Genomic DNA, 23867 nt, shown 5'->3' on the forward strand with positions numbered 1-23867 from the left:
CGTTCTGTTTGGGGGCTGAACTACCTTGATTTAGGCAACTGGCTAAAAGACTTCTCACGCTCTTTGGCTACGGGTTAGAAATACTAAAGGCAGAACTCAGCGGGAAGTGAGTGTGAAGCGCTCCACAGGTGAACTCATCAAACAGCTAATGCTTTCTGGCATATTTCAGCCTGGATCAAACCAATTAGTCTCCTGGTCAACTTAAAAAAAATATTATTCACAGCTGTACCTTTTAAATTTACTCTCTATTGTCTTCGATCTCCTGAAGTCTTTCCGAGGCATCGCTGAAAGCAAGCTGCCCAGTCCTCTTATCCTACAGGGAATTAGAGCCTACCCGGGACACTGTGAGACTGGAGAAATCAGACCCAGTGAGAAGGGTGAGAACGTGAATAAGGTTTTAGGAACTTCCAGGGGAAAAGGCCATCAGAAGCGGTAGAAAAAGTGCCTCCTCTCTCTACCTGCAGGGTTGCCCCCTGATCCTAGGTCTGAGGGTTCCCTCTTTTTCCTGTCCTTTCCTGCCCAGCAGAACCCTAACCTCCCCCCAACCTGTCTCCTCCTCCAGCCCTGGATAACTTTTAGCCTTCCCTATTTGGTTTGGATCCGTCAGCTTCTCCAGAGCCTCTGGGCGGGACTGAAGAAGTTCGGGGGAGGGGAGCCCCGGGAAGAGATGTAGAGGCCAAGCTCTGGGCCATGCAAATGATTGGGGGGGGGGGGGGGGGGGAGCAGCGGGGTGGCCCTGGGAGGCTCCCTCTCGCTGTGACCCAACCCACACCCCTAAGAAAGCAGACACTGTTGGCTTGATCACTCCCCTTTCAGGGAGGGAGTTTGGGGAGACCGGGAGGGGGGGCTAGAAAGGTAACTGGCCCCTCTCAGTGCAAAAAAGTCATCCTTTGCAGCTAACACCAGCTTCTCGCCCACCCCAGGGCCATGTCCCTCGGTCTCAACCTGCCCAGCCACATGCACGGACTTTATTCCTTAAACTAAGTTCAAAACTTAGTAGTATTGTGTTTTCTTTCTTTCCTTTCTCTTTTCATCTTCCCCCCTCTTCCCAACAACTGAATCATGCCGTGGGTCCTGAGGAACTGGGTCGGAAACATTTTCCTTGTGGTCCAGTTCCTTGACTATCAGGCGCTGTGCAATGATAGACAGCCTCAGCCAGGCGCATTTTCCTTTCCGGACAAGAGGCAAGGTTAGTGACTTTTCTTCTTCTCTGCAAACAATGGTGCTTAGAAATATGAAAACTGAGAGGCTTGTACTCCCGCCGCCTCCTCCCCCTCCCCCAGCGATTCCTCGCTCCCTAACTACACCCCTTCTCCCCCCTCCCCCCCCCATCTAGTCTAACTTTGTGCACCAAAAAATGGGGGGGGGGTGGGGAAGAAGGGAAAACGCCGTCCCTGGGTGGAAGGCAGGCTGCACATGTTTCGGGGGGTGAGGGGTTGGGGGTGGGGATGCGGGGTTGCACGCTGCCTCTGAGTGGTGCCTGTAAGGGATCATTAATGCCCACCCGAAGCTGGAGGGGAAGCAGTTAACATCTCGACTCCAGGCATACCCGTGACAATGTAATCCTTGAGAAATCGACGGTATGGCAACCTGGCCCTCTATTTTATTGCCGCTCCTTTGAATGCTGTACTATTTCAAAATCCAAATTCTTCAGACCCCGAATACGGAAAATCATCAGATTTCATGGAGAATCACCCAACGGGCAGCTCTTAGCTATTTCTTTTGCAAACTTCATATCAGGGTAGTCAAACTATAATCCCACCCCTGCTTAGCAAGCTTGGCTGTGTTTGGCTTTCCTGGAAAGAACTGGTCTTGTGTACGAGTGTGTTTAAAAGTACACACACACACCCTTACCTCCCCCACCCCTTTTGGAGAAATTCCTTTCCCCACTGTCCCAGCTCTTTCACTTTGGCCCTCCTCCCTATCAGAGCTGGTCCCTTTCAGAGACTGTTTGCCCCCGATGTTTTTGGACACTTGGAGGAATTAGATGTGGACAAAATGTGTAAAGGGTAATGCATCAGGGGTGTGGATCTCTTCCTTCTTCATTTCTCTGGGCTTGTAACTTGCCCCAGAAGTCCAGAGGATGTTATTGCCTTGCCTAGTGATAAGTAACAGATCACACAGAAGGAACTTAGGCTCTGCTAAAGTTTTCCCTCCAGTTTCCAGAAGTCCTCCGATTCTGGAGGCACCCGGGGTAGGGCACTTTGATGAAGTGCCGGCTCGTCTGTCTTCATTTAGAATTTCCGGAAAGATTGCCCTGGCCTATCTTAGAAAGTTCAAACTCAGCTGGAGGACTCATCTGCTTTGATTTTAAAAGGGATTAGCAGCAAAACTCCATCCTTCGCTAGGAATCGGCATGCCCTGTCTTAAAAATGGTCAAGATACCCGTCTTCCACCCCAGGTTTAAAATAGCAACATTAGCTGTTCTTTGAACCGTTTTTGTACAGAAATTCAGAAAGTGACCCTGACATTTGGATATGATTTGGTTCAAATGCACATCCCCCTCAGGTTAGATTCCAGTTCTGCCTCACACCCATTTTCCAAACCTTAAGCTATGTGTCTAAAAGGTACAGCTGCTGCCAGTAATAGTACCACTTAGTAGTTTTGTGTAAGCTGAGTATGATACCCTTTCTTACTCCCTCTGTAAAATGGGGCCAAGGAAAATAAATAGTTCCCCAGCCTCCCTTTTAGCAATGCAGAGAGAATTCGATTTTGGAAAATACTTATGAACTTCTCTGAGTCTCTTAGAGAAGGAAAAGGTGACTCTTTTGTGCCATTAATTTCACACACAGGTTTACTTCATCAATTTAATGAATTGCATTTTATTTTCAGTGGAAAGGAGCAGAGTTTCCAAGCCTTGGGCATATGTGGATAAGTTAAATCTAACATTATTAGCACAATCCTGTCATTCTGTTATTAACTGTTCAGCAGTTATCTAGGACTAACCTTCGTCAAGATTGTGAAGTAGAGTTTTATTTTTGCTTTTAAAATCCAAAATCCTTTTGACTCTGATCCCCCACCCCAGGGATATTGATATAGTCACCTTTAGCTGTCTGGGGTAGCTGTTCTGGCTTGCCTCTTGGGTTTGGCCTCTTTAGGAAAGGCCTGGAAACATTCTGATATCCCATCCTTTCATCCATTCTCAGAGCACTGCTCTCAGCTTTACATTATGGAAACTAGCAAATCTAAGTACTAATCTAAACTATTGCTAGGATATTAGACCCTCAACACTTCCCCTTCCTTCACAACTAATATAAGTTCATTTAAACAGTGACCTTCTACAGATAGTATAGTCTCTATTTTTGTGGCTTTTGATTTTGGGACCTTTTTTTTGGTGGGGGGAGGAGAGTGGACAACTTTTATACCACACCACGGAAAATACAAAAATGATATAAAAGACTCATAACATTAACACTGATTACAATTTTCTTCTTTCTCTAGCAAATACTCCCTTCTTCTGGGGCCCTATTATCATCCACCAGACTCAGCCTCATGCTGTGGTTTGGACTTCCATCAGAAAGAAAACAAACTTGGACTTAATGGGAGTGATTATATATAATCTTTCCTGTGTTCTGGTGGATCCCACTTTTAACCCAGAGATCTATTTAGGCATCATATCTAGCCTTGTAGCATTTAATGCTCTGATACTTGCACTCCCCTAGGAAGGGAGTAGCTAGAGTGTCAATTTTCTTTCCATCAGACCTGTTCTGGCCAAATAAGATGCAGAAGTGGAGGGGCACAGTGAGTGATTTTCTGATGTTCAGAAAATCTCCATATTCTCTCTCTAGAAATCTGGATTTCAGGATTCTCTTCTGTCTTCATTAGGTAGGTTCTTCCCAGGAACTTCCTATTCTCTCTTGAAGTCTGGATACTTGTACTCGCGGTTGTTAGAGAATGGGAATGCTTCCACTTCTCAGTCTAAGACTGGGCTGCAGAACTCTTAGACTCAGGGTTGATAGACAGGTAACTAATATTCTTGTGCTGCTGAGGAACTTCTCTTCTTTGGAGTGGGGATCGGGAACTGCCCCTGCTTGAACACATGGTGCCCCTCTTATGTGATTGTGTAGATGAGAACATAGGCAAAGACAATATGTCTGCAAGGTTGGGTCCTGGCACTTAAGAATCCAAGAAGGCTATTCATGTCTACTCCTCTGGCTGCTGCTGTCTTTTGAATTTAGGCATTGTTATGTCTGGGGCTGAAGTAGAGGGTGCAGTGGTTGGTCAGCTCTTGGCAGACTTGCCAATATGCAGTTGACTCCCCACCCCTGGGGACCAAAGTCTAGTCTCGTGTTTCTTGTTTCTGACCCATTGCTAAGACAAGAAAGATTAAGGACAAAAGGTATATTTGATTTTTTTTTTATCTCAAGGAAATGGCCACTTTAGTGGTGGGTATTTCAGGCCATGTAGGAGAGGAGGGAGATGCTATGGCAGGCCATGTGAAAGAGGTGTTTTTTGGTGCCTCTTCAAGACACAAATTACATTACCTTCTCATAGTCTACCTTCTTATAGGATCAATTCTGGTTGATGATGGTCTTTAATATGAGCTGGTTGGTTGTCTTTCATTCTCCAAGAAGGCCAAAATGACATCACTATGTTAGAGTCAAATTACAGTGTGTCTGACTGGCTGATCAGACCAATACAAGCTTGGAATGTTCTATCACAGGTGGGACACAAATAGCCCATGTGAACATTTGGGGTGGATTCTCTGCATTTTTACATCTCTCATTCCTTTAAGCTATAGCAATTTTGCTTTGCTCATAGAACACAGCACCTTCTCTGATGTGGGCACACCACAATTGAGCGGTCCTGTGCCAGTGTCTTCCATGTCACACAATCAATTCCAAAGTTCTTCAGAGAGACCTTGAGAGTGTCCTTGTATCACTTCTTCTGACCATTTGACTGCTTGCCCTGTGTGAGTACTCCATAAAAATAGTCTTTTTGTCAAGTGTACATTTTGCTTTCAAGCAACATGGCCAGCCCATCAGAATTGCCATCTCTGAAGTAGAATTTGAATGCTTGGCAATTAGTTTGAGAAAGATATAACAAACCAATGTGTTGTGGGAAAACTATTGGATGGAAAGTCAGGAAACATGGGTTCTCTAGCCCAGGTTCTGTCTAGAAATAGTTGTGTAACCTTGGACAAGTCACAAAATCATAGAAGTTTTGGTTTCTAAGGGACCTCTACTGCAAAATATCTGACAAGTGGTTATCCATCTGCTTAAAGACCCTTAATGAGGGGAAACCCACTATCTCCTGAGGTATCTCATTCCAATTTCAGATAGTTCTAAATGTAAGGAAGGTTTTTTTTTCTTCCCCAATGATGACCCTGTTTGCTTCTTTGTAATTTCTGTCTCTTACTCCTAGTTCTGTCCTCTGGGGACAGAATAATTGCATTTCCACATGATAGTCCTCAAAATATTTCAACATAGTTAAGGTGGACTCCTGAGTCTTCGATTCCCCAGCAAGGAACCAAATAACGTACAAAATTTAGATAATATATAGTTCTTGCATTCACAGAGCTTAAAGTCTAGTAAGTAAGAGAATTTGTTGTGAATTAGTAGAGCTATAATATACAATAACTTTCATGCCATTCATTATTATAAGATAGGTATTATATAAAATAACTGTCTTCCATTTATTATTATTATTTATCTTTCAAACAAGACAGGAAAAATTATCTATCTAATATCAGGATATTCAAATACCCCTTGTAAGATATATTACCACCTCCATTTTTATAGGTGAAAAAAACTAACTTCTAATGAAGTTAAGCAGCATGCTTAAGACCAGTCTAATCTAGGCTGTGGGTAGACAAAGCCTTTTCCTGAGTTGCCTCCTCTTCTGTGTTCTCCTTGGTGACCTCAAAGCTTCCATGGGATATAATTGCTATGCAAATGATTCTTATATCTAGAGCTCCAGTCCTGGTCTCTCTCTCTTAAACTGTGATTCTGCATTACCAATTGCCCTTTGGACGTTTCAAACTGGTTGACCTAGGAGTCTCAAACTAAACAGAACCAACCGAAAACAGAATACTTATTTTTTCCCTCCCAAACTCACCACAGTTCTGAACATTACTATTTCTATTGAGGGTATCACTATCATTCTAGTCACCCAAGCTCAATTCTTCATTCTTTTTTTTTTTTTTTTTGCCTTTTGGAGGGCAATTGGGGTTAAGTAACTTGCCCAAGGTTACACGGCTATTTTTTTTTTTTTATGTGTGGGTGTTGTATCTGAGGCTGGAACTGAACTTGGGTCCTCCTGACTCCCGGGGCCAGCGCTTTGCTAGCCACCTAGCCACCCCTTCATTCTTCTTTAATCTGCATATAATTGCTTACTAAATCTTATCAATTCTTTCTCAGCAATGTTTTTAAGGTAATGCTGGTTCTCTCCTTTTGCATGTTTACCTTCATAGTTTGGACTCTCACAAACTTTAAAAAAAATCTAACATGCCTTCCTTCCCCTTCCCTCCTTTCTTCCCTCTGTCCCTCCCTCCCTCCCCTTCTCTCTTCCTCCCTTCCTTCCTTCCTTCTTTTTCAAATCCATTTTCCACACAGCTACCAAAATGATTTTCTTGATGTGTAATTCTGATCATGTCACTTCCCTGCTCAGTAAACTACAATGGTCCCTCCCTATTACCTCTAGGATAGATAGGAACATTCTAATATTCAAAGTCTTTCACAACCGGCTCCCACCTACCTTTCCAGGATTGATCTTAAGGACTATCACTTGCTCTCTTGCAATCTATGGTGTAGCCAAGCCTTGCTGTTCCTTACATAGGACATTCCATCATCCTCTCTGCACCTTGGCATTGGCTGTTCCTATGCCTGGAATGTATGCTGCCTCTTAGAATCCCTAGATTCCTTCATAGGATGCAATCTGCATGAAGTTTTTCCTCATTTTGACAAGTATTAATGCTTCCCTCTGTGAGATTACTATCTATATATGTAGCATATACTAGTGTATACTACATGTACACAGTAATCTATTATTATACATAGTAACATATGCTCTCTATGTATAATGTGTATGGTATATAAAGGTATACTATACATACACTGATCTATTACTATACATAATAACATATACTATCTTTATATGTCTAGTATATATTAATATATACTAGACATATACAGTAATCTATTACTAAACATAGTAACATATACCAATATATAGTATATATAACAATATATAGTATATATAACACATAGTTATGTATACTAGTAATATATTACTCTACATTTATTATATATTGTTTATATGTAGTAAAGACATAAATTTTATGTACATGTCTAGCCTGATAGAATGTAATCTTCTTGAGGACAGGAACTATATCCTATAGTATTTGTATCTCCAATACTTAGCATAGTGCATGATGCCTAAAATACTTGCTGGCTGATTGATTAAACCAAATGTCTCATTCAAAGAGCTTCAAGGTCAAAATTGGCCTCTGGTAATACCCAGAAATAATTTGGTTTCTAGTTTACTTTTTAAGCAACAGATGAAACCAGTGAAGGACAGGGAATAGCTTTTCATTAGATAGAAATCACTTTTCATTCTATCTCAGACTTCTTCTAAGGGAGCCCCAAGCTAAACATTTTGATTTAGAAAAGACATGTAGTATTGTTCTCTGAGGCACTGACTAATGTAAAACTTCCTAATCTATCTCCTACCTTTAATCTCTTTCCTCTGATCTATCTTGTATGTACCAGATTAAAGTTCCATAAATGCTAATGAATCCTACCTTCCTCATGGCCGATCTGAGAGATTTTAATTTCTAGAAATAACTATGAACTACATTAATAGCTCTGATATCAAATATAGGGAGACAGAGGGAATTTTCATCACATCATTCTCTTGCTGTAATACCACCAAGGACTCCCCGTTAACTGTGGGATCAAGTATAGGCTCTTTAAACTGACATCCTATGACCTTGACAATCTATCTACAACCTAAATTTCAGGCCACTTTAACAAACATTATTAAATACCTGTCTGCATATCCTAGAACTCGATGCCAGGTAGGGAGTTAAGATATGGCCTCAGACACTTACTAGCTGTGTGACTCTACACAAGTCACTTAACCCTGTTTGCCTCAGTTTCCACATCTGTCAAATGAGCTGGAGAAGGAAGTGGCCAAGTACTCCAGTATCTTTGCCAAGAATACTCCAAATGGAGTCACAAAGAATTGGACATGACTGAAAAACAACTTAATGACAACAACTTCCTGACTCTGGGCCTAATGCTGTACCCACAGTGGCCACACATAAGGATCCCTGTGGGCCTCAGTGTATTGAGTTAGTTTGAAAATGTAATGTTATCTATATTTTATTGCACTTTTATTTAATAAATATTTCCCAATTGCATTTTAATCTAGCACAATCGGCATTTGAAAGTGTTGCAACTTCTTGCTGGCTGAGTTTGACGCCTCTGGCCTAGGGCAATGTGTTTGTAACAAGAACTGGGAGAGAGGTCAGATGTAGGAGGCTGATCAGATCTGGGGAGGGACTGCTTGGTCTCTGTGATTTTATTCGAGTGACATGCAAATGCTCCATGACTTTTCACAGTCCTGTCCACTTCTCCTCTATGCTACCCTCAGCTGAATGCGTTTTCTAGTATAGTTCAATTGAAAATGATCTCCTTTGGGGCGGCCAGGTTGCACAGTGAGTAAGAGCACTGGCCCCAGTGTCGGGATGACCTGGGGATCGAATGCGAGCTCAGATACTTAGCACCACACCCAGAAATAACTGGCCGTGTAACCTTGAGCAAGTTACTTAACCCCAATTGCTTAAAAAAAAAAAAAAGAAAATGATCTCCATCATGTTACTTAAAAGTCCCTCACATCTCACCTGTACAGGAAACCACTCCAGCCCACACTGATTTCTCCTTTCTCTGAGGTCCCGTAGCACTGACTCTTGGTTTTTCCAGAAAGGCTCTTTAGCTTCCCTTATTCTGTAATGACTGATACCTCTGACCTCACTTAGCACTTTGCACTTCTATAATACCATATAAAATTACCTGGGAATGCTGTGTTATAGTTAACTTGTGCTTGTGCAATTCCCTTCTCCCTTCCCCTTATAGATTGTGAATTCTACAATCTAGGTATCATGTCTTGAATTTTTTATCTCCCCTAGTGCCTAATGCCATGTTCTACATTCAGTATATATCTAGTATTTGTTGAATGAATAACTTATTTGAATTCAACCCTATACTGTCTATTTTAAATATTCTTAATCATCTTAAATACTAATTATGGGTATATATCCTATTCCCCCTTCAGGGGAGTGAGTAGACAGATCTTACCATCTTTCTCTCTGCCCTGTAGCATAGCCAACAGAGGGATGGACATCTAAAGGAGTTCAAGGAATATGAATATTAGAAATGCCTCACATTTCTGTACTTTAAAGCCTACAAAGCATTTTACTTGCATTGTTTTATTTGAGCTATAACAATGTCAACAGGCAATCATAACTTCACAAAACTTATGTGAAAACTAAATTTATTAGAGAAATGAACATGAATGTAGCATCCAATATGCATATCCATACAGAAGTGTACATTTTTATAACAGTAATAACTGTTTTTATAACAGGACAAAGAAGTACCAGAAATCTTCACCTAATGGAGCATGACATGGGAGGCTGAAAGGTGCAAAAATCCCTCCCAAAGGGGAAGATCAAGGCAAAGGCAAACTCAATGTTCTTTTCCCTTGGGAACTACTTAACTATGCAGATAGGAAGGTCTACTTATCCCAGCTGCACAAGCAGTTTCTCAGTCTAGTGCAGACTGACTGGCACCTATCTTGACTCCCAAGGACAAACAGGGAGTCCAGTTTGGAATGCAAACAACAAATTATATCAGCTGGAGGATTGGGGGTGGAGGGGCTTCATCCTTGACACATTCAGGGCTTCTTGCATGCTCTGGGTCCAGTGTTTCTGGAAAATATGGCTCCTTAAGAAGACAAGTTCAGGTGATCCCTTAACAGTTATTAACAACAATAAGTGAGGTAGGGATTTCAGGTGTTATTATCCCCCTTTTACGGATGTGGAAACCGTGTGTCAAAGAGATGAAGTAATTCGCCCATGATCACGAAGGCAATGAATGCCAGAGATGGATTTGGAATCTGTCTTCTTTACTTTTGGTCCAGTGTCCACTTGTCCTTATGTACCTCCTGATAAAAAGTAAAGAAGAATGAGGAAGCTTAAAACTTAGTGGGGAATATGTTTGACATAGAGAAATAGCTATAGCACACAATAATACAGTGATGAGAGCATTAGAAAGGTTCAAAAGGAAGTGCTGCATAAGGGCTGGGGTCGGAGGAGAAGGTTATTATTGATTGGGAGAAACAAAGGGAAGGTTTCAGGAGGAGGTGGCATTTGAGTTATGTGTTAAATGTAATAGGTAAAGAGAGAAGGAGGACATTCCAATTACAGAAGTTATTGTGCACAAAGGCATTGAGGCTAGAGAGCCCAAAATGTCCTAGGGGGACAGAAAGCAGTCATGTTTGGATGGAGTTCTTGTTTGCAGAATGTCAGGCAAGTGAGTTAGAACTTTACATAACAGGCAAAAATACTTACGCTAAAGTGTGACATGATCACATCTGGGCTAGAATATCTATACCTGGCAGATGGAATAAGGGAAAGAGGCTGGAAATACTGCCAAAAGGCTATTGAAACAGGCCAATGCAGGGAAAAAGATGGTCTCTTGGGGCAAGGGAAGAGGAGAGGGCATGATTTGGAAAACCTTGGCCTTCTTCCTTTGGTATCCACAGTTATTGCTTCATACCTTCCAGGGAGTGAGGCACAGCACTCTTGTACTCTGGCCAAGTCTGTCTTAAGGGGAGACTCTCAAATAGCCTTGTGGTTTTTCTTAATGAAGCCCTCCAGATAAGAAACTGTTCTGTTCATGCCAATGTTTGCCTGAGGAATGGCAGATCTTGATCCCTTTCCTTGAGCATTGCTTGTTAATTTTCCCTTTCAGTGCACATTAGCTCTGCCCCCTGGTTACTGGTGTCAAGACCCTTCTTTCTCACCAGGGACTGAGAGCCAGTTTTGCTTGACTTGAGAAGATAATAGAAGTTGGTAATCCTTACATGGCAAAAGCAACCAAAAGGTTGGGAAGGACTTTTATCTTCAAGTCACAAATGCAAAGTAGGGGAGATGTGAGACTCAAACCCTCATGTGGAGATAGCCACAGCTACTCAAGACCTAGCAAAGAAATTCTCACCCCCAAAGTTGCTGGCATTGTCATATGGTTGGATATCAGGAATGGGTGTGGATCATCCAGGGAATTACATAAAAGAAGAGACATTACCATCTGCACCCTAAGGACCATGAGGGCATTCCATCTGACTTGTAGATAAAATTCCAATATTGTTGTCTCTCTCACTAGAATGTGAGCTCCCAGAGAAAAGAGACTGCCTTGCTTTTCTATTTGTATCTCTTGTGCTTAGTACAGAGCTTTTCACCTAATAAATACTTTTCTGTTAATTTACTCATTAGTTTTCTGTGCCATGAAAATGACACATTGGAGAGCAAGGCAGCTTTGAAACCGGGAAATTCTGGTTCAGATTATTCCTTTGTCACATATAGTCTGCGTTACCCTGAGAAGTCACTTAACTCCTCAATGACCTCAAGAGACTCTATGAGACTGGGTGTTGCTATTGATAGAGGAAACCACATGGGAATTGCCTATACCAATGACATCATGGGTTCTGTTCCTATCCCATCTATTGAGTCAGTATTCATTTCCATCTTTACCAATTCCAAACAATTTTATTTTGTGCTCTTCCTTTTTCTTCCAGAACGCTTTATCAAGACTTTTCCAGAGTATCATGTGGTGGGCCCTGTCAAGGTAAATGCGGCCGGACATTTTGTATCACATGCTTTGCACCATCACGCCCCCAGTATGGCGAATGCTAGGAGGAGAAGAGATCTGGAGCACCGAGATGACCGTGTATATTATAAAATTGCTCATGAGAACAAGGACCTATTTTTTAATTTGACAGTCAATCAAGGATTTCTTTTCAATAACTACATCCTGGAGAGACGATATGGAAACCTCACTGGTGCCAAAATGGAATCCCATTCAGGCTCTTCCTGCCACTTCCATGGCACAGTGCTGCAATCAGGAGTTGGAGATGGCACTGCAGCCCTTAGTACCTGCATGGGACTGGTAAGGTGGCATTTAATTCCATTTCTACATTTCCCTTGTGCCTATATGTTATTTGTTCCTATCATTATTCACTCAGCAAATGTATTGAGCGCCCATTTTTATGGCCATCAGGATGAGATGGCCACCAACTGGTGTCCTCTGGGCAGAAGAGATGGTGGCCTTCGGGAAGTTACCCACAGAGACAGTTGTAAGGCAAAGTCAAGAAGTGGAGAATATGGTGGCATATGGGAAAACCAAGTAATATGGAGTCTAGAACCAGGATGAACAGGAGGGATGCCAGCAAACTGGGTTGAGATCCCAGAGAAATTTAGACACTGGGAAGAAATCAGAGTGGGTGAGGTCCAAAGAGCCAGGTTAAACAATTCCAATTAGAACAGCTCATCTGTAGCAGCACCATCTAGTGTGGCTATTCCTCTTTTACTTAGCACTGTGTTTTATGGGTCAGTAGGTTTCACCTCTTTGGAGGGGGCATGTAAACACTGCTGGACTGCATGTACCATATAGTACTAAATTTGAGGGTATTTTAAAGAAGTAGATAGAAAGTTAATTGTCTTCAAGGATCTCACAGGGTAGTTTGAGAAATAAGACTCATACACATGTAAAAAGTTAGGTGGCATCCCATGTTTTCAGACTTTGAAATGTATTGGATCAGTTTTTGCTGTTTTCTTTTTCTTCGTTTTTCTTTAATATTTGATATGTGGGATGGCTTTCTGGGAGGGCAATGGGAGAGGGATACTGGGGAATGTTTTGGTGATTTAAGAATAAGATAGCAATACTGTTTTTTAATGAAAAGTTAGAAGATGCAAGAAATTAACAAAGCAACATGTAATTAGTATTGTGCTATGCTAGAAGGAAGCAACATGGGACCGAATATAGTGCTGGGAGTTAAAAGATGTGACATTGGGTAAATAATGGAACCTCTCTGTTGTTTGTCCATCTGTAAAATGGATATAACATGTTAAATGAGTCTCTGAGATTCTTTTTAGCTTTGATTCTATGATTCTATGAACATCTTTCTCCCTTGTTATTCATAGTCCACAGAACTCACAATGTCAATGAGGGGTAAGGATTAGGTTTGTTCCTATACTTCCTTGTTCTGAAAATCTGGATTTTCACATACTGGCTTGACTTGAATCTATGTGTATTGTATATTTTATCTTATCTCTGGTTTGGCCTTTGGGTATCCTACTCAAAGATAGGGACCATTTTTTTTTCTACTTCCTCCATAACTCCTCAAGGGTCCTAATAAAATTCCTTACTCTGTTAACTGATAGGTTGCCTCTTTGGAGTATATAATTTTTGTCCTCCAGGCTGAATTAATTTCTGATCTTCTGTCTCCCCTCTGGTCTCACTCTTGCATCCCAGTTCCTGTTACAGAAAGATAGTCAATAAATGGTCTGACTTCTGGAGTCAGGAGGAAATGAGTTCAGATCCAGCCTGGACACTTATTAGCTACATGACTCTGATCAAGTCACTTAACTCTGGTTGCTTTAGTCTTCTCATTTGTAAAATGAGCTGGAGAAAGAAATACCAACCACTCCAGTATCTTTGCCAAGAAAACCCCAAATGGGGTCACAAAGAGTCAGGCATGACTAAGTTACTCAACAATAATAGAAATAAAAATTGAACCTTAAGATGAAATTTGGCAATTTGTGAATGTCCAAATGGAATTTTCAGAAAGGAAATAGAAAAGTATCTTTTGTACATTTTCTGGTTATGGTCTATGAGCTTGGTGTGATAAGTAGTGGAGCAAATACCAACAAATATGCAAACACTGATGTCATGGCCTAGATGGAAGGAATTTTGAAAATCAGAGTGCTGCCCAATTTTGCCTTTTGAAATAATCTACTGGAATCTCTTTTTTGGAGTTTTCAGATTCAAGTGGGCAATTAATTAAGGGTTATGAAGAGAGAACATAATTAGAATATAATTATTTTCCTTTGAGGTTGGATATTACCAGAACAACCCTTTAACACCTTACTTGCACAAACTCCCTAAATTGTAAATGACACACTTTATTGAGATATGTGTAAAGCACTTTACAAACCTAAAAGCACTATATAAATACTAGATATTAATATTGTTTATAGGGTTAGGGTTCAATAATCTGCATCACCTTTCTCACCCCAATAGGATATAAACCCCTGGAAGATAGGCATTGCTTTGGTATTTTGTCTTGACTAGCATTATGCCTTACATAGAGCATGTGCTGAATGAATGTTTGTTAAATTGCTATGAGCTCTGATCAAGGTGCAGTGAAAATAGCGCTAGGCTTAGGACCAGAGTCCCAATTCTGTCATTTCCTTGTCCAAGTCTTTGAACTTCACCATCCTCATCTGTTAGATGAACATAATGAATAATGTAACATAATGAATAATACTTCATTCAAATAGATAATATAATGTAACATGGACAATAATGAATACCACTTACACAAATTTATTTGATCTTCTTGCTTTGAGATCATAGGAAAAATATATGTGATAGTGCTTTATAGATGGAAAACATTGTAAAAATGTGAGGTCCTGCCATCAGAGTATTTCTCAGATATGTTGTTTACTATATGCTAGATGCTGGTGATATAGATACAAAAGTGAGAGTTCTCCCCTTCCCAAAGAGCTCACATCCTAGGTTCTCTCTTTCCTCTGGTTAGGGGAATTCCAGGGTTGGAAGAGACCTTGGAAGTTATTTAGTGCAACCCAGTTCAATAATATTTCTACAACATACCTGATATGCAGTTAATCAGACATTATTTGAAGTCCATTATTGGGCAGAGGTCAGGAAGAGAGAGAGAATAAATATCTCTTCAGGCACCCCAGTATGTTTTAAATAACTAATTGTTAGGCCATTTTGCCAAATTCTTCCTCTTCTCAAGGGTTTCCTAATGCACTTGGTTGTGCCCTGTGGGACCAGGTCAAACAAGTCTCATGCTTCTTCTGTCTTTTAAAAAAAATTACTTTTAGTTTACAACATTCAGTTCTACAAGTTTTTGAGTTCCAAATTTTCTCCCCCTCCATCTCCTCACCTCTTCCCCGCCGTGCACCCCTCCCCCCCACCATGGTGGCATGCAATCCAATATAGGTTCTACAAATACCTTCACATTAAATATTAGTCAAGTTGTATAGAAGGATTATAACCAATGGAATGAACAATGAGAAAGAAGGAACAAAATAAAACAAAAAAGAGAGAGAATAAGTAGTTTACTTCAATCTACATTCAGACTTCATAAATCTTTCTTTGGATGTGGATATCCCTTTCCATCATAAGTCTTTTGGATTTGTCTTATAGCCTTGCATTGCTGAGAGGAGCCCAGTCTATCAGAGTTAGTCATCACAGATACGATGTGTCTGTAATTGTGTACAATGTTCTGGTTCTGCTCTTCTCCCTCAGCATCAATTTATATAAGTCTCTCCAGGTTATTGTGAAGTCTGTCTACTCCTCATTTCTTAGAGCATAATAGTTTTTCATTACATTTACATACCACAACTTGTTTAGCCATTCCCCAATTGATGGGCATCCCCTTGATTTCCAGTTTTTTGTCACTACAAAAAGAGCCGCCATAAATATTTTTGTACATATGGGTCCTTCACCCTCTTGTATGATCGCTTTGGGATACGGTCCTAGAAGTGGTATTTCTGGGTCAAAAGGTATGCATATTTTTATAGCTCTTTGGGCATGCCTCTTCTATCTAACAGCCCTACAGGTAGTTGAAGATAGCAACTCTGCTCTCTCCACCCAAGTCTTGTCCTCTCTAGGCAAACACCCTAACTTCTTCAATTGATCCTGTTATGTAATTATTTGAGGTCTTTCATCATTATGGTTACCTTCCTCAGAATGGTCTCCAAATTATCGGTCCTCCAAATACGTCACCTAGAACCGAGCATAGTACTCTGGATGTGGTCTGATCAGGGAAGAGTATAGCAGAATTTTTACTTACCTATTCCCTAGATATTGTGCCTCTCAATGATCACATCAGTGTTTTCCCCCCATGACACTATCAACATATTAAACTTGCAGTTCTCTAAAAAGAACACCACATCTTTCTCAAATGTCTAGGTATTTCTCCCTCATCTTGCATTTGTGAAGTTGATTTTTTCAACCTGATTAAATTTACATTTAACTCAATTTAATTTACCTTAATCTTATTAGATTTGGTCCAAGATTTCAGCTTGTTGAGATCTTCTTGGATACAATTCTATCATCCAGCATGTTTACTAGCTCTTGTAGTTTTGTATTATCTACAAAATTGGTAAGCATGCTATGCTTTGAATGACTAGATGTTGAAAAAATTCTAAACCTCAAAAGACCAATCACATGTTGCCCAGGGGCATCCTGAGGATCTCCTTTCAAGCTGGCATCAAGCCATCAATGAGTAATCTTTGGGTCTAGACCATCAATCAATTCTGAATCTACCTAACTGTAGATATGTAGTCAATATGTCTATCTCTTTTTCACAAGAACAGCATGAGACATTTTCCTGAAATCTAGGTAATATCTATATGTATCAGACTAGTAGCTCTCTCAAAAAAGGAAATGGAATTAGTCTTACATGACTTGTTCTTGAAAAAGTTTCATTTTTTTCTAGATTTTCACTGGATATCATGACATGCTCTATAATTTTGCCAGGAATTGAAGTAAAGCTTCTTGGCCACTAGTTTGCCATGCTACTCTGCTTTTATTTAAAGTGGGACAATATTTCTTATTTGTAGTCTTGCTGTATCTCTCTTTGACCCCTTAGTCTTTCAGAAATACAAGATAGGTCCAATTCCTCCAATACCCTAGGATATAGTTCCTTTGACCCTGGTATAAGGTTAATGGGATATAAGATCCCCCCCTCCATTAATAGTTCTGTGTGCCCAGCTGTGATACATCCTGCATCACATAGAGCCCACTGGGGGAAGAACTTAGAGGCTTGATTAGGGGAGGCTTGCTTGTGGGAAGGCTTTCACACCTTTTGGTACTAACCTAATTAGGCATGAGTCAGAGGGTTGTGATGCCTTCTGCCTCTGAGAAGTGTATATGTGTTCTGAGCTGGTATTTTGCTTTGGGGGTTCACTCATGAGAAGGATCTTTTTATTTCCTGGTCTAGACTCTGAGTAGCCAGTTGTTCAGAGCCACCAACAGCTCAGGATTCTATGCTCCCTCAATCCAGTAATGTATATAAAGTGTATAGCAATATTGCTATGTCCAGATAGCTGGAGCCCTGTCTGTTGATCTTTGTGCTGATTTCTCTGTTTGTATTTTCCCCACATTCAAGGGTGCTGATCTTTCGCCTGAACATAATTAAAGTAAGATTATTGACACCTTAAAAGTTGCTTTCCTTTAAGAAAAGCAGATCAGAGAACCTGTGCTAGCAGGCCATCCTGGGTGTTCTAAGGTGCTTCCTATTACACCTGGTGACTGGAATTTATGAAGGACACTTTGGTACCCCTCTACTTGCCTGAGGGAATGGAGATGTGAGGGCATCTGGGGTCTGATACTGTTTCTCTTTGGGAAAGAATAAGATTTAAGGGAGTCTTAAAACATGTCTCTGATAGCCCTGTCTAGGTCAGGAAATTCTGCCGCATGTAGCCCAAGCCCAAGCAAACTCCCTGGCTTTCAAAGGACTTTGAAAAATGGAGTTTTAGAAGGCAGATCTTAGGTCAAAACCAGTTTTTCAAGGCCTTGTTAATTTCAGGACTGTACCAGGATTCTGGGCTTATTTCTCCCTCAAACCTAATCCTCTTCCAAGTCTCTATTTCTCTTGAGACCATCACTGTTCTAGTAACTAAGGTTCCTAAATTTTAAGTCATTCACAATTCTTCACTCTCCCTCACCCCAAACATCTAATCCATTTTAGTGATTATTTTTTTAACCTTTACAACATCTCTGACATCTTTCCCCTTCTTTTCACTCATATATCCTAGTTCAGAGGTGGGGAAACTGGGGCCTTGACTTTGAAATTTGGATTCAGTCAAAGAGTGGAGGTAGGTAGAGGGCCATGTGCAGCCTCGAGGCCACAGGTTCCTCACCTCTACCCTAGTTCACACTCACTACCTTCACCTTGGACTGTCTCAGTAGACTTCTAATTGGTATCATTGCTATAACTGTCTCTCCTTTCCAATCCGTTCTCCACAAAGCTGGTGAAGTAATATTCCTAAAACATAGGCTCAGTAAATTCCAGAAACTATATAACCTTTTGGATCAAAGACAGACCGTTATGTTTGGTATTTAAAACCTTTTATGACCCAGTCACAGGCTCCCTTTCCTGACTTACACCTTCTTTCCCATCTTGTACTTTTTGGTCCAATCAGACTGGTCTTTTTGTTGGTATTCACATATTATATGCCACTTCACAGTTCTGTGACTTTGCACAGGTTTGAAGTGAATTCTCCTGTGCCTGAAAGGAATTCTTTTGTCTCCTCTTCCTCTTAGAATCTTAGTTGCCTTCAAAACTGGGCTCAAATTCCATTTGTTATAAGTGGCCTTTCCTGATGTCCTTCCCCATTAGCTACTAGAGTCTCTTCTCCTGTCAAATTACTTTGCTATTGTGTTGGGCATATTTAAAATTTTATATGTGTACATGCTGTTTTTCTTGATAGAAGATAATTTTTTTCCAATTTATTTATTTTTAGTTTTCAACATTCATTTCCATAAGATTTTGAGTTACAAATTTTTCTCCCCATCTTTCCACTACCCCTGCCCCAAAATAGCGACCCTACTGAATACTGCTTCCCCCAATCTGCTCTCTCTTATTATCCTCCCCCACGTCCCCCTCCCCCAAACTTTCTAGTAGGGGCAAGATGGATTTCTATACTCCAGTGCCTGTATATCTATTTCCCAGTTGCATGTAAAAAACAATTATTATTTATTTATTTTTTTAACATTTGTTTTTGAAACTTTGAGTTCCAGAGTCTTTCCCTTCTTCCTTCCTCACCCACCCCCACTGGGAAGATAAGCAATTCAACATAGGTTGTACATGCATAATTGTGCAAAACATTTCCATAGTAGTTATATTGTGAAAGACTAACTATATTTCCCTCCATCCTATCCCCCCCCACTTATTCTATTTGCTACTTTGACCCTGTTCCTTTTCAAAAGTGTTAGCTTTTAACTACCCTCTCTCCCAATCTTCTCTCCCTTCTATCACCCCCCTTCTTCTTATCCCCTTCCCTCCTGCTTTCCTGTAGGGTAAGATACCCAATTGAATGTGTATTTAAGCCAAATTCAATGAGAGTAAGGTTGACCCATTCCCTTTTACCTTACTTTTCTTCCCCTCAATTGTAATAGTGTTCTCTTGCCTCTTTTATATGAGATAATTTACCCTAATCTATCTTTCCCTTTCTCCTCCCAGTATATTCCTCTCTCACCTCTTAATTTTATTTTTTAGATACCATTCCTTCACATCCAACTCATCCTGTGCCCTCTATGTATACATGTATACACATATGCACACACTCACATATATATTTATACACACGTACACCCTTCTATACATACATATATATTCCCTTCAACTCTTCTCATATTGAGAAAAGTCTCATGAGTTACAATTATAATTTTTCTATGTAGGAATGTAAATTGTTCAACTTTAATAAGTTCCTTATAATTTCTTTTTTCTGTTTACCTTCTCATGCTTCTCTTGCTTCTTGTATTTGAAAGTCATGTAGGTATTTAATTTACTGAAAGGGGGAAGAACAAAAGAAACATTGTTTGAGAAATACAGAAAAGCAGTTTTAAGAGAAACACTTAACAATTTTGAGAAGATCTGAATGAAATTAGTCCCTCAGTGGCAAAAATCTTTACCTCACAGTAAAGATTGCTACTGTGCATTGTTTCCAGAATCTAATTTATATACATATATTTTTCAGGGTTTTGAAGTTCATTGTTGGAAAAATCTAATTCGTTTTAAACTGCTTAGGTCTAAAAGGGTAGGGAACCTGAGACCTCAAGGCCACAGGTTCCTCACCCTGGGTAGGACAATTATGTGAATTGTGTCGTATATGATGGGAATATAGACTTCTCAACCTGACACAAGTGGGTCACTGCATATGAGGCTTTGATTTGAGACAGGAGAATCAATGAGAAGCCAGATTAGAAATCACATAACGGGCTAAGAAAAGCAGAGCATCAGAAGGCAGAATCTGACAAAGCTGAGAAGCTGGCAGGGGCAGAGAGGGGACAGAAGAAGATAAAGGGCACTACTCTGAGCTGAGACCAGCTGGTTAAAGACAGACGACCTTTACAGTTGATGCAGGGAATTGATCCAACTGAAGGAAAGTTCTGATGTTGAGGACTGATTGGAGAAAGCAGACTCCTGCCGTTTGAAGAGCTAACCAGGAAAAGGCTGCTATGTAGCACTATCTTTCTTTCATTCAGATCTTCTCAAAATTGTCAGTGTTTCTCTTCAAACTGCTTTTCTGTATTTCTCAAACAATGTTTCTTTTGTTCTTCCCCCTTTCGGTAAATTAAATACCAACATGAGAAACGGATGATATGTTACTTAAGTGAAGTGCTTTGCAAACTTTAAAATGTTATATAAAAATTCTATTTATTATTATTGTTAACTGCAATGACATGCTGCTTCTCATTTTTGTTTTTAATATCTCTAGTGCCTAACACAGAGCTTGGCACATAGGTACTCAATAATGATTCTTGATTGATTGACGAATTAATGAATCTGGTCTGCTCCAGAGCAGGAATGAGTGGTCCCCTGCTAAGTTTAGTTACCAGAGACTACACCAGAACCCCAGGGTGAACCATTTCCCACAGAATTACTTTTTGATGGTTTTTCACTAGTTAATTAATTGCTCTACTCCCTCAAATCATAACTCGTCTTCCCTTTTCTAAGAAATTTCCCATATTAATCTTGCCATTCTGCATTACACCATCTCCACTTCTGCCTTAAACTTTCTCCTTGATGCATGTGTAATATTGTAATGTGTTTCTCCCAATTTTGTATTTATCATAATATGTATTATACATATCTGCTTATAGATGTATAATATACAACTTGGTGGCACAGTGCCAAGCCTGGAGTCAGGATGACTCATTTTCCCAAGTTCAAATCTGGCCTCAGACACTATCTGGGTGACCCTGGGTAAGTCATTTAACCCCGTTTGTATCAGTTTCTCATCTGTAAAATGAACTGGAAAAGAAAATGTGAAACCATTGATATCTTTGCCGATAAAACCCTACATGACATTATAAAGAGTGAAACATGACTGAAAGACAGAAGAGTAAAATACATATAGTAATATACTGAAACATTGAAGAATCTGCATTTTACTCAGAAAGGCCTTAGTTAAGATACTGGCCTCAGTCCCAGCTGGAAAATCCTGGTCCCTTTTCCATACTATCAAACATTATAACAGCTTTTGTCCTTTTGTCTTGGATTCTGGCTGAAGAATGGGGTAATGTAGCTGAGGAATGAAGTTCATTGGCAGAGCGTTGTGGGAAAACTTTCCCTGGCCTACATTTCACTCTGTTTTCCAGATCTGGAACTTCACTCCTCATTTGTAGAAAACATTCATTTTAGTTTGAAGATGTTTGTGTTTGAGAAGTCATTCTCCCTTGCTGGAGGCCTGGCCATGCTGGTGTTGGGAGTGAAGATAAATGGATGAGGGAGAGAATCAGGAAAGGGAATAAAGGGGCTATTTATTCCCTGATGTCTTCAGGCTAAGAAATGTGACTTGTGACCTTTGGGAGCTTCCTGATTAGATACGCCATCGCTGAGGACATATTCTTCTTCATATGGCCCAGCCAAATGGTTCTGCTTGCTGTTTTCCCAAATTTTCATTTCATTTCCTACCTCCACATATTTGCCCAGACTGTCCTCCAACTGTAAAAGTTACCTCCACCTCCAAGAATCCTTTTCTTTTCCAAGTGTTGGCTTGTGTATTGCTTCCTGTGCCTTTCTTGATACCCTTAGTTGTTAAGGTTTTCCCCTCCCTCCTGCAAATTACTTTGTGTTTAGTTCATTATCAGTGTAAATATATCTCCATGGTAGAAGGTAAACTCCTTGAGGGCAGGGTCTGGTTTCCTTTTGTAACCCCAGAGTATCTTGAAAGTTGTTTAGTCTTTTCAGTTGTGTCTGACTCTTTGTGACCCCATTTGGGGTTTTCTTGGCAAAGATACAGGAGTAGCTTGCCATTTCCTATTCTAGCTCATTTTACAGATGAGAAAACTGAGGGAAACCGGGTTAAATGACTTGCTAAATGACACAGTAGCTAGATGAGTCTTCCTAACTCCAGGCTCAGCACTCTATCCACTGTGCCACCTACTTGCCATCCTTGGAAATAGCTTCTTGGAAACTTGAATTGTTTACTTTTTAGTTTGCCTTTATCTTTTTTGGTTCATCAATACTCCTTTTTTTGGGAACTGAAGAGCATATCTTGCTAATAGGTAGTATCATTCCCCCCTCCTTAAATAAGGGTTCATCTCCAAGGTTTTATTGTTAGAGATCCCTTTTTGTGGCCTGGAGAAAAGATAAAGAAAAGATAAAGAATGACCTTTCTCATTCTTTGTCATAAGTGTTAATAAATGAATGACAAATGCAGAATAGACCCTAGGGTCTATGTGTAAGGATCCTCTCTTGAGGTTTTACTATGAAATATATCACTATTTGCATTACAGATGCTACCTTTAGAGTATTCCAGTTCTCCCTTTGAATGTCTTTGACATCCTAATTCTGGGACTAGGGGAATTTTTTTATGCTCCTAGCATAAGACTTTTTCTTTCTTTTTGGTATAGTTTGAATTCACTAAGAGGCAGTGTGGCATAATGGATAGAGAGCTCAGCCTCAGAGTCAGGAGGAGCTAGGTACAGATCCTGCCTCTGACATATAGAGACTGTGTGACTGTGGGCAAATTACTTAACTGGTTGGTGCCCAGGCAGCAGTATAAAACTATAATTTGCAGAGCAGAACTCATGCATTTGTATAGGGAATTTTCTCACTGGCAGTTCCCTATATCAATGAAACCACAGGTCTGACCAAAATCAAACAGAACAAATCTACTAATTGTGTAACCTTCAATAAGTCACTGCCTCTCCAAACCCCAGTTTTCTCATTGGTAAAATGAGGGGATTGAATTATATGACTTTTTTTTAAAAAAGCAATTGGGGGTTAAGTAACTTGCTCAAGGTTACACAGCCAGTTATTTTTGGGTGTGTTGCTGAGTATCTGAGCCCTGATTTGATCCAGGTCATCCTGACACTGGAGCCGGTGCTCTTACTCGCTGAGCCACCTGGCCGCCCCTAAGCAATTGGGGTTAAGTAACTTGCTCAAGGTTACACGGCCAGGTGTTTCTGGGTGGGTGCTAAGTGTCTGAGCCCGGGATTCAATCTCCACATCTTCTCAACACTGGAGCCAGTGCTCTTACTCGCTGTGCTACCTGGCCGCCCCGAATTATATGACTTTTGAAGTCCCCTCTGTAGCAGCAAGCACTCCTGCATACCCAGGATGGCTGCTAGCACAGGTTCTTAGATCTGCTTTTCTAAAGGAAAGCAACTCAAAATGGGTTAACAATATTACTTTAATCAAATGTATGTCATTTACCCAATTCAGGGGAAAAGTCAGCACCTGAACTTCAGAGAACACAAACAGAAGTTACACGAGAAAATAACACAGTTTAGCAGACAGGGCTTCCAGCTGTCTGACCATTACATCTAAACCTAGTTAGTTACCAGAGAGGGAAACACCAACATCTGGGTTTTCAA

At 40.4% G+C, this 23867-nt stretch overlaps 1 protein-coding gene across 1 annotated transcript in view; it reads left to right on the plus strand.

The window, feature by feature from the left end:
* The first annotated feature begins 765 nt into the window (after nt 1–765).
* Nucleotides 766–23867, plus strand: part of LOC138173525 (A disintegrin and metalloproteinase with thrombospondin motifs 12-like) — a 594307-nt gene continuing 571205 nt past the window's right edge. Inside the window, exons 1-2 of the mRNA XM_069103549.1 lie at nt 766–1189; nt 11800–12170. Of these exons, the coding sequence (XP_068959650.1) occupies nt 1063–1189; nt 11800–12170 (498 nt within the window). The 5' untranslated portion in view covers nt 766–1062. The remainder of the gene's footprint in view (nt 1190–11799; nt 12171–23867) is intronic.

Source organism: Petaurus breviceps, unplaced genomic scaffold, assembly GCF_028583685.1.
Source record: "Petaurus breviceps papuanus isolate PSGF00001 unplaced genomic scaffold, PetGlider_PUasm1.0 129, whole genome shotgun sequence".
NCBI classification, from domain to species: Eukaryota; Metazoa; Chordata; class Mammalia; order Diprotodontia; family Petauridae; genus Petaurus; species Petaurus breviceps.